At 32.3% G+C, this 10,443-nt stretch overlaps 1 protein-coding gene across 4 annotated transcripts; it reads right to left on the bottom strand.

The window, feature by feature from the left end:
- Window positions 1–566: 566 nt before the first annotated feature.
- LOC140863747 (phytyl ester synthase 1, chloroplastic-like) lies at window positions 567–7,965 on the bottom strand. 4 transcript variants are annotated; one of them, XM_073267369.1, is made up of 14 exons: window positions 7,817–7,961; window positions 7,345–7,731; window positions 7,075–7,126; window positions 6,080–6,135; window positions 5,810–5,968; window positions 5,627–5,731; window positions 4,945–5,057; window positions 3,906–4,027; window positions 3,392–3,500; window positions 3,194–3,324; window positions 2,401–2,770; window positions 1,574–1,687; window positions 1,286–1,377; window positions 567–972 (listed from the first exon to the last, which is right to left on the bottom strand). In XM_073267369.1, the coding sequence occupies exons 2-14, from the start codon at window positions 7,727–7,729 to the stop codon at window positions 663–665; spliced, it is 2,118 nt and encodes a 705-aa protein (XP_073123470.1). In that variant the 5' UTR covers window positions 7,730–7,731; window positions 7,817–7,961; the 3' UTR covers window positions 567–662. The 4 variants fall into 4 exon arrangements, with proteins under 4 accessions (XP_073123470.1, XP_073123469.1, XP_073123468.1 ...); XM_073267368.1 differs by having other exon boundaries at window positions 4,945–5,054; window positions 7,345–7,965; XM_073267367.1 differs by having other exon boundaries at window positions 7,345–7,965.
- Window positions 7,966–10,443: the final 2,478 nt, after the last annotated feature.

The raw sequence follows: 10,443 nt of genomic DNA on the forward strand, positions 1-10,443 counted from the left end.
GCATGCATCATATAAACTTGTGTACTCGTATCTTTGTTTTGGACGTTAGCGCCCACGTCCCTACTTTTTATCCCGAACACCCCATTCGACAAGGCAGGTTTGCAGGTGGACCAAGAATGAGTACCGTGGTTGGTCGGTGACCAGGGCTTGGGAGCAGATTTCCCCAATGGTTTAGTTAAGTTAGTAGGTGATTCCGAAGTATTTCATTTAATAGGTGATTCTGGGACGGGTCACAACAGAAACAGATTGGAAGACCAACAATTATATTAAATTAATTAATATACTACACCATTAAATAAACCAAAGAAAACAGTTATATTAAATTAATTATATTATAATTCAATGAATTCATCAATGGACAATATTGGGAATTTAAATATCTCAAGGGCATAATAATAAATAAACAATTCAAAATCTTACTAATGCTTTGAAATATAATTTAGATTAAAGAGATTATAATTAACAATTAATGGATCGTGATCTAATATAATATGTATTGAATAACATTAAGCTAATCATATATTAAATAAATATATTTCGAATTCAAACTTTTAGCATCAAATATTATGATCTTTGATTCATTGGAGACAGAACCATAACCAAAAATAATGCACATCAGACAAAATTAGTGTCCTTTTCACCTTCACAAATACAGATACTATCTACGGTTCAAAACTTGGAATCTGATCCGTTGAAGCTCCCGGAGCTCGACCTTGATAAAGAATCCTATCGATGATGTTTCTGTAAGGATCTTCATTCCTTTTCTTTAGCAGGTAGGACAAGTTGGTCTCGACTTCGGACTTTATTTGCAAGTACAGTCCTTTAGCTTTCTGTCTGTCGTTCAACACCTCATCTCTTCCCTCCATCCGAATTGGTTTCCCAAACAGGTAGTACAGCCGGCCAGCCGGAATCTTTGGTAAAAGTGTCGGAAGATATAAAGGTTGGTTCCCAACCTCTCCGGACATTCCATCCCTAATGATCAGAATTAACATGCATGAGGTCTATCAGTATATGAGTATAGTTTCTAATGATCTGAAGTCCATCGGTATACGAGTATAGTTTCTAATAGTTTAATTTATGACATAACAAAATATAAGTTCTTGAAAAATATGGAAAATATCGAAAATTGTTCCTAGCTTTTGAAGCTGTTAGTGCGTTTATAGTAATAAATTTACAACCCTTTGGTAAAACACATAAAACCGTGTTAAATCATTGAGTAGCATTTTCGCATATTGACATAGTTTCACGAGAATGCATCAACTATTTATCAGTATAAGCTGGTTACCTCACATTAAAGGATGCATAGCGTTGATTATCTCTTCTTATGTTGTCACTCAAAAATGGTACTTTCATCAAGTCATCATAGTCCAAAACTAACTGCACGTAACAGAGGTTAATAATGTAATTAAGGTACCAAAATTGCGATAATCATCATCAATAAACAAACTTTCAAATTATAAGTCAAATGATTAAAGGCTATCCAATCAAGTCTAACTGCCGTTGTGCGTGTCCACAAATATAGTCGGTTATTCATACGCTTGGCACCATTAAACAGATAAATGACACTTCTTACGTTGGCTATGTCATCTTCACCGATGCCTCCGAATGGCACAATTGTAGCCCCAAATCTTGCAGCCATCCTTACAAATTCCGGCTCCTCGGGCCAAAATAATTTATATTCTTCACCCTTCATAACACAAAAACAAAATGTCATCTTTGAAAACATGAACTGAACAGCTATAAAAGACAAAATATACACTATCTAGAACTCAACTCAAAAGGCTACTTCTATATTAGGCGTGACTACAATTTAAAAGAAGTATCCATCCATAGTTGCTCTAGGGAGTAAATGTAGGATTAAGAACATCACCAACCGCTTGAAAATAGACCACCACATAACTTAATCTCAATGGCTTTTGTTACGGACCCATTATTCATGGGCCTAAATCCAAAGAGCCCAAGAGTCACAACCATAGAAGAGTCCAGAAAGGGGGAAATAAATAAATAAGTGAGGGAGGGAGGGGATTAATTTTCATTCTGTTTGTTTTGCTTGACTGTAAGTGTTAACTAGCTTGTGCTAGGGTACAGAGATAATCTCTGGGTTCATTTTCAGTGTAGTTTATATCTTATTATTATACATAAAAATGTGGTTGCAACAGCTTTCAATGTGCATACCCTATATGATCCAACCTTATATAGATGATGATAAGTCACACTATTAAGGCGGACCCCAAAAATATTAATTTTTTATGTAGTTGTGTCGATTCAAAACCATGACACCAATAATAAGATCTAAGCTCCAATGAGAAGCTCGATAAATGTACACTAATTTATGAGGAAAATTTCAAGTACTATCATTCCACGATTATTTGTAAAGTTGATGTAGGAATTGACACAGACCTTACGGTGTAAAGCCTCACGAGCACCGCCAGGATAAAGAAGGACATGAGATTTCATCCCCAACAGCTTGAAAAGATTACTTGGACTTACACATAAAGCACCATATAACCTAACAAAATCACACACTGAAAATTCTTTGGTTTCACCTTCAAGAAGATGCGAGAAAAGTGAGGGGTGTGCGATCCCACGAACCATGATACCCCTCTCCCGCAGAAACTCTGCAATTAATGGGAAGATTTCTAATCCCATCAGCATGTGATATCCAACTAACATTACTGGGCCTTCTCTAGGGACCCCAGATAGGCCTCTCACTATCGTTCCATCTTCCATTGTTGATAGTATTACAGGGCTTGTGTAGCTGTGATACCATCTATATTGAATTTGCAATTTCCAAGAAATTAGATGACATTGAATAAATAAGGAGCTTAAGATAAATTTTATGTAAAACAACCTTTTGATTGGCATATGTACGCCACATGTTCTCATCCAAAATTTTCATTTTAACTTGTGTTCTGATCCATATAAATTATATCTAGATAAACTAATGATAAATATGAATCAATATTTTCGCAGATGTTTTATTTCGAATGTGTATATAAATATTAAAAACAACTTGGTACAAGTTTCAGGAACCGGAAACATGAAATATCCTTTAACATATCATAATAGCATGGGTCATAAAGTTTTGTTTGGACAATATCATAAGGATCACTGAAACAGAAACTACCAGAATGACGAAATTAACTGTAAATCCTAACACTCATTTTTCAAGATAAAAATATAATTAAATTACCTATAATTCTCAAGTAGTTGCTTAAACTCGGAAAGACTTGGAGGTAGAAAATCCACAACAAGATCACGATTCTTTGTGCGGCGGTAGGTGCCGGTACCTTTTATAATTGTCAATAGATTAAATCCATTCTCCTGCATAATTAGATGTAAATAATGATAGCGCTAGGAGTAAAAGGAGTTAAAAATAATTATCACCTACCATTAATATGTTATGTTTGTTGTCTTTAAAGCATCGTATTTCGCAATTTTGTATTGATCCCAAAATCCTCCAAGCTTCTTCTCCACTTGGAAGCATGTCATCCTTTCCACTAAGATTCCAATGCAGCATATAATATTTAGTCTCAACAAAGTTTGTAAGATGTGATACTTTAAATTTCACATGTGATGTAGAGAGAGGGTGGCTAGCAAGAATTATATCCTCTTCTCCATTGATATTTACGTGTGCGTGTGTCTATCATATGCAAGACAAAATGTTCATCGCCTTTCCTCACCTATGGCTTCGGCTCCACTGCTACTTCAGAATTTTCTAAACTTTATAGCTCATGATAATGCATATTTTAAATTTTTAAGTATACTACAATTAAAATTTTACAGATCAATTGACACCATGCAAACATATCATAATATATGATATAAATTACCTGTTGAGAATTTTGCTTTTCAAAAACATTATGCTTAATCATCAATTAAAAAACATCGAGATGTGAAGAGACCTAGCAAGAACAAGTACTTGAGCCTTAATGGCATGAAGACGAGAGTTAGCATAAGCTGCTGCATGTTTGAGCTGCTTCAATCTCCAAATAAGGGTTTCTTTAGGCAGGATTTCATCCAAATCCTGTCCATTTCCAAGAAAGTTAAAGTTTCAATATAAAAAATATGAAGCATTATTAATTTACAAAACAAATGGAAATTTTCATGTTCTAAAAATGGACTTTAAGTGGGTATGTGTATAACCAATATTTACTCTTGTTTTGTAAAAGTAATTAACTTAATTTGTTGGATATGCCTTTTTGCATAGCGTTACGAGCTCTTTCAAACTTTTCACAGAAGTTAGTATACGATTATATGATTGCCTCCTATTGGAAACAAAAAAATTTGCATTGCAATCCTTCACATTTCAAAACCACCCTACCACAGTTCTAGACAAAGTTACCGGCTCACTTACTGCACAATGTGTACCCTGAGGTTGTATCTACTACCATTTCATCACGCCTTGGAATCAAGAGGTTCATTCCGATAAGACAATAGACACGGGAAGTGCTTCCCAGTGAGACTATGAACAATCGATTCCAATAGCAACTACCTTCCATCAATCATGTTGGTGTCATTTACAAAAAAATGTTTATCCCACGTTATCAAAAAAGTTCCATTAAACACTGCTATAAATACTTTTATACTGGAAATCCATAGATACATAATGCGAAGGAATCAAAGCAATCCATGGTTTCATAATATAGGATTTTTAGCAGATTGGAATATGGAAACATTAACTAATCTCAAACAAAAAGGTTTACTTAATTTTGATCAACTAAAGAAGATTATCTAGGATTCAAAAGATTATTAAACCTTACAAGAAGGCCCTTTAAGTCCATTGGCTAGAACCTAAGAAAGGATGAGTAAAATCTACTAGAAACGGCTGCAAAGGCAATGCAAGAGAATCAAAATACGGGGATCACTAGAGATAATTCAGATGCTTATTAAAGGTGTCTTGTGTTCTTTAGCTCACACAAAAAAGAAGAAGAATATACTCACATGAATACACAGGCGCAGGGCAGCGAGGTTTCCAGTCAACTGTTTAAAAAATTGCATAGGATGCAGCATTGGATTATTGATGTTAAGTCTCAACACCTTCATTGGATCAACTACTTCACAAAAAACATAAGAAAGAAAATTTGAGCCATTTAAAAATTGTGATTAAGAAGAACCAACCGAGCAACCATATATCCAATTCAATATTGAATCAACAGTTGATATCTATAATTTAATAGTAACTTCTAGGGAGTAATTGAAAGTCGAAACATACGAATAGAGCCAAATACTATTCATATTCTCATATTTGAACTCAAATATTATTGAGTCAACTCAAAGCTAAGCTCAATACTCTTAAGTATGATTTGAAATCGAATAACTTATATACCAAGTTTCATTGCTGAGCTCTACTAGATAAATGCTCGAATTGGACTCAAACTTGAGAGATCTCATTTGACCTTATATATACTTGCAGTAAGAATTCTCCAAAGCTCCTTTGATCTTAGTATATTTGAAATAAAAATTTTGGTTGAAAATATGTTAGTGCTATGTTGGAATTCCATGATTTTGAATATAAAAAATCAATCGATATTCCTGCTCAATCTGTTTGCAAATTTGTGGGTTCTGTGAAAAATCATCACATATTTTTCAGTGTTTGAAATCAGACTAACAAAGGAATGCATACCCAAAGCCAAACCCAGAAGATAGGGAACTGTGGCGTGAAGTTGATCAGGCAATATCTCCAATGAATCGAGCAAAAGCGGCAGCGTCGACCTGTCAAATGAAGTAGCTGAAAGAAATGATGGCATACATGAGTTAAATGTGCCACACTGTTACCACAGATCAAGCTTAAAGGCAGAAGGCAGACCCGGATTAGCTAGTATTAGAACAAGGTCTATCTGAGGATTACGCGCCGCCACGGCAAGAGCCAAGCACCCACCGGAAGAATCTCCGACTATATAAATGGGTTTATTTGGAGATACAGAATGCTCGAACTTTAATGCTTCTTCCACCCATTCTACCAACTCTGACATTTAATCAAACATCTCGTTCTTGAAATGTAACCATAATGAAAAACTGGTTAAAAAATTTGATGGGAACGAAATTTGTTGGTTTTTTTCAAAAAGAGAATTGAGACCTGGAAACGGTGTTCGATCCTGAACTGGGATGTGCATGCATTTGACGTGAAAGACCCTGTATTTAGTTGAAAACTTCAACATACCGTATGAGTATTATCCTATACGACAGGTGTATATATTTTATTTGTTCAAATTATGTGAGTCACATATAATTCAGTGAAACCCACATGATTTAAACCAACCAATGATTGCCACATATTCCATGGGGGAAGGATCTAACCTACCTATTTAGTATACAATAAGAAACTAACCCAACCATTTTAATACATTCAAACATTTAATCTCCGACGAGAGTGTGCCCCGTCATAAAAATATATTATTTTTTTTATTTTAAATATAAATTGATAGGTCGTCTTCTCTTACAGCTTTTCACAAGAAAATTATCCCCGAATCTATAATTTTGATATTACTAGTTATTTATCATCTTGTAGAAAATATTAAGAAAACATAAAATCCATTAATTATCATTTAAAGCCTTTGTGTTAAAAAAACGTAAAATTCATCGAGAAGTTTAGTTTATTAAAGACCCATTGCTATGCGCGTCCAAAATCACTAGTTTATAAGAAAGAATGTGTGCATATTCTGTTGTTACTTTCTAAGAAAGATAATCTTAAGTTATCATTCGTAATCCAAGCAAAATAGATCGCTAATTACATAGAATTTTTCGCTTTTGAAAATGTGTATAGTGTACAAAAGTTTTGGGAGAAAAAATTACCTATTTACAAACCTTATTTTTCTAAACAAAAATATGTTGGAATAAGAGATCCTTTTTGTGAAAAAAAAGGAGAGAAATTGAAAATTCTTGTACATCTCTTTTAAATATTAAAAATAATTCATCTTCTTAAAGACATTAAACTTTTTTTTTCTGCTTTTTTCATGAAAAAATACTTCTTCTTTTTTCAAAAATCGATATAATTATAAATATTTTTATAGACTATATATAATTGGTGTCCTATATAAATTAGCCCAGAATTTCAATAGAAGACCTACGTACTTTCCTAGAGATTTGTGATGCATGATTAGGCCAAGTCCAACTCCATCAATTCCTGCACCATTTAAGAAAATATATACATATAAAAGTTAAATCAACAACACTAGCTACCGCACAAAACCCATATGATAAAAATATATAAGTTAATTAAACTTTGGAGTTTATCTCGTGAATTAAAATAAAACTTCAGATAATAATTATTTCGTAATGGTTCTTGCTTTTTTTTTTTTTTTTTTTACAATTACAATATCATTCTATTTGAACTCCATTTACCTGGCAAGAACATAAGAACAGGTGAATCCTTGAGAGGAGGTCCACATGACAAAGGTGTGAACCATCTTGGTGGCCCTCCATCATGCCTAATCAACTCTTTTGCATAATCAAAATAATCATTCATGCTTTGAGTTCCAACTCCATCATCCCATAAAGCTTCCAACTTCTCATTTTTCAAATCCTTTTCTCCCTCATTAATTCCCTTAACATATGGAATTTTTTTATTGTTTCTCAAATCCATTGAAGCCCTTTTACTCTCTTCCTTCACTCCAAAACTTATTCCGTTTATTCGAGAAATCGAACTCTTGAAATCCAAACAATGGATAGGGAATCTTGAATGGATAACATCATTTGGTGTCCCCAAAACTTTGATACTCGAGGCCATGGCTAGCATAACAAACGCCCCTTGAAAAATTTCAAGAAAACTTTGATCTATTTACTTGACAAATATTTAATATAGTTTAATTCATACCGGCCAGCTCCCTTTTCACGTGGAAAAACTTCAAGAAACATGAATGGACACACTAGCAAGAAAAATATTTGACGAAGAAACGTATAACGAATCGAAAACTTGCGGACAATCATTCAGAAAAGGAGGAAGAAATGGGTTTTTCATGAGCCATTGAGAAATACTATATCATATGAAAAAGAGCGCATCACATGGGGAAATATTTTAATTCATGAGTTTTTAATAAAATAATCTGAAAATGACGTTTATAAATTTTAAATTTATATTAAATCAGAAATGAGGTAAGTGAGTGGTTGACAGTCGGGATTAAATTTATGAAATCTTAAGCATGGGCTTGTGTGATTTTTGGGAAATTAAAGTTCGAGTGATAACCTTTTTTTAAAAAAAAATCCACCAATATCACATGACCATGTTTTATTGAATAAGATATTTTCCAGTTTACTATTATAACCAGCAACCATGAATATTTAAGATACAGTTAATGCATGATATTAAATTAATATAAATTTCTATGCTATTTAAATTTTAATTATTTTGATAAGTTCTTATTTAAAGTTACATTAATAATAATCCCATCATACAACTTTTTTATATATATAAATAAATTTTATATTCCACGCACACCTTGATTGTTCTCAAACATATAATATACTTCATCCGTCCCATATATATTGTCCTCTTTGAATTTTCACACAAATTAAGAAAAATGTATTGGAAAAATAAATTTTATATAAACTTCATATTTTATCCCTATTCAATGCATTAAAAAATGATTGCACAATTTTTAAAGTGTAGTTAATAAGGGTATATTAGTAAAGAAGTGTAAAAAAAATATTACTAAATATGGTATATGACTATATATTTGGGACAAACAAAAAAGAAAACGTGAACAATATAATTGAGACGGAGTATTATATTACATCCAATAAATCGTAGACTTGCTAGTTTGTTAGTATCGGTACATACAAGGTGATAGAAAATTCTATTAATAAGGAATTCGAAAAAAAAAATGTATTAATAATGCAACTACTCTTGATTTGTTCCAGATTTTTTTTTAAAAAAAATTCCAGGTAAAGGAGGGAGGTGCAGATACAAATATTAATTTAATCGATGGAGCATAATTATTTTTTGATTATAAAAAAAATCGAATCTTTGTTGAGTTTGCGACACACGTCGGTGGATTTGATCGTATTTAGTTAAATAACTCCTAAAAGCTTCAAAATCAAACATTAGAGAGTATCGAGATCTTGTTTCCCAGCAAATTAAGCTTAGATATTGTGTATATCAGTTTATGTACGTGAGATATGTCGACTTGATTTATGTTTATCTGAAAAATGATATTTTTTATGTAAAAGATATTAATTTTCATGAGTTAGGTTGAGTTCGAGATTTGTCTCACAATATTGAACCATGAGACAATCTCATAAGAATTTTTGTGCACCCATATATACAAATCATACAATGCTCAAGCTAGGGGAAAAAAATATTTTGGTAAAATGTATAAGCTAAGAAACGTACGTGAAATTCTAAGAATGTCATTAAATGTACTTTTATATAATCGGTATTAGGTGTGAATATGAAACTGTCAAAAAGTATTCGCATGAGATGTCGTAACAAAAGAAAAATTACAATTTTAATCTTATAAGTTAGCATGTCTTAAGTTTTAGTCTTGTAACCTATCGAGATTTGCTTTTCATCAATAACTTAGATTTTTTTTCTTTGCCTGAAACCACTAAATTCAACAAATATGGTTTATTGACAGATATTGTTAGTATATTATTTTGGTGTTTGACAAATTAAGCTGAGACATCAATGAAAATGATTTATTACAAGCTGAAAAAAAGAATCAGTCGAAGCAGTCAGATCCAAGTACTTTCACACGTTCCAAATTATTCAATAGGAAACAAACCAGTCAAAGGAGCCTTGTCTTTTCTATTAACCAGTTGCAGAACCAATTCTGATCATCACAACAAATCTCAACTGCTCAAGAAGTCCAACTGCTCAAAGGAACTACTTCAAAAAATCTAACTACTCAAAGAATTTAGACTGCTAAAAGAGAACTGCTCAGAGAAACTCAACTAAATATCAAACTGCTCCAAGCTAAAGTGAATAGAGTCAGTAAAAAAAACAAGAAAATCAAGAATGGTATCCTAAAGTAACATGACCAGTCGTGAAAACAGTTATGCTGATAGCTGCTTCTCGAATCCCAAGATATTTGACTGCTCAAACGACTACAAATGATGGGCAACATATTATGAAGTTAGTGTATACAAATAAATTTATTGACCCTAAAATTATAGAAAGTACAAAATAATATTAAATATGAATAAAAATAATAATTGAATATTTATTGGAAAATTAAATTCCTACAAAAAAATAAATAGTTAATTAATTGATATTTTAATATATTTTGTGATCAAATTAAAATTTTAAAATCAAGATTGGATCTTGAATCAAATGGAAGAAAATACTAATATTTTTAGTATTTAAAATCAAATCTTGTGATTAATAGAAGATAATCACCAAATAAATCAGGAGCAGCCAATCAAATTTCTACACCTCATCGAATGAAAATGGTAGGAATCTGCATCCTTCAGTTATAAATAGGGGGAAGGTGACCAAGAAGAACA

The sequence above is a fragment of the Henckelia pumila genome, chromosome 4 (assembly GCF_033568475.1).
Source record: "Henckelia pumila isolate YLH828 chromosome 4, ASM3356847v2, whole genome shotgun sequence".
In the NCBI taxonomy this organism is placed as follows: domain Eukaryota; kingdom Viridiplantae; phylum Streptophyta; class Magnoliopsida; order Lamiales; family Gesneriaceae; genus Henckelia; species Henckelia pumila.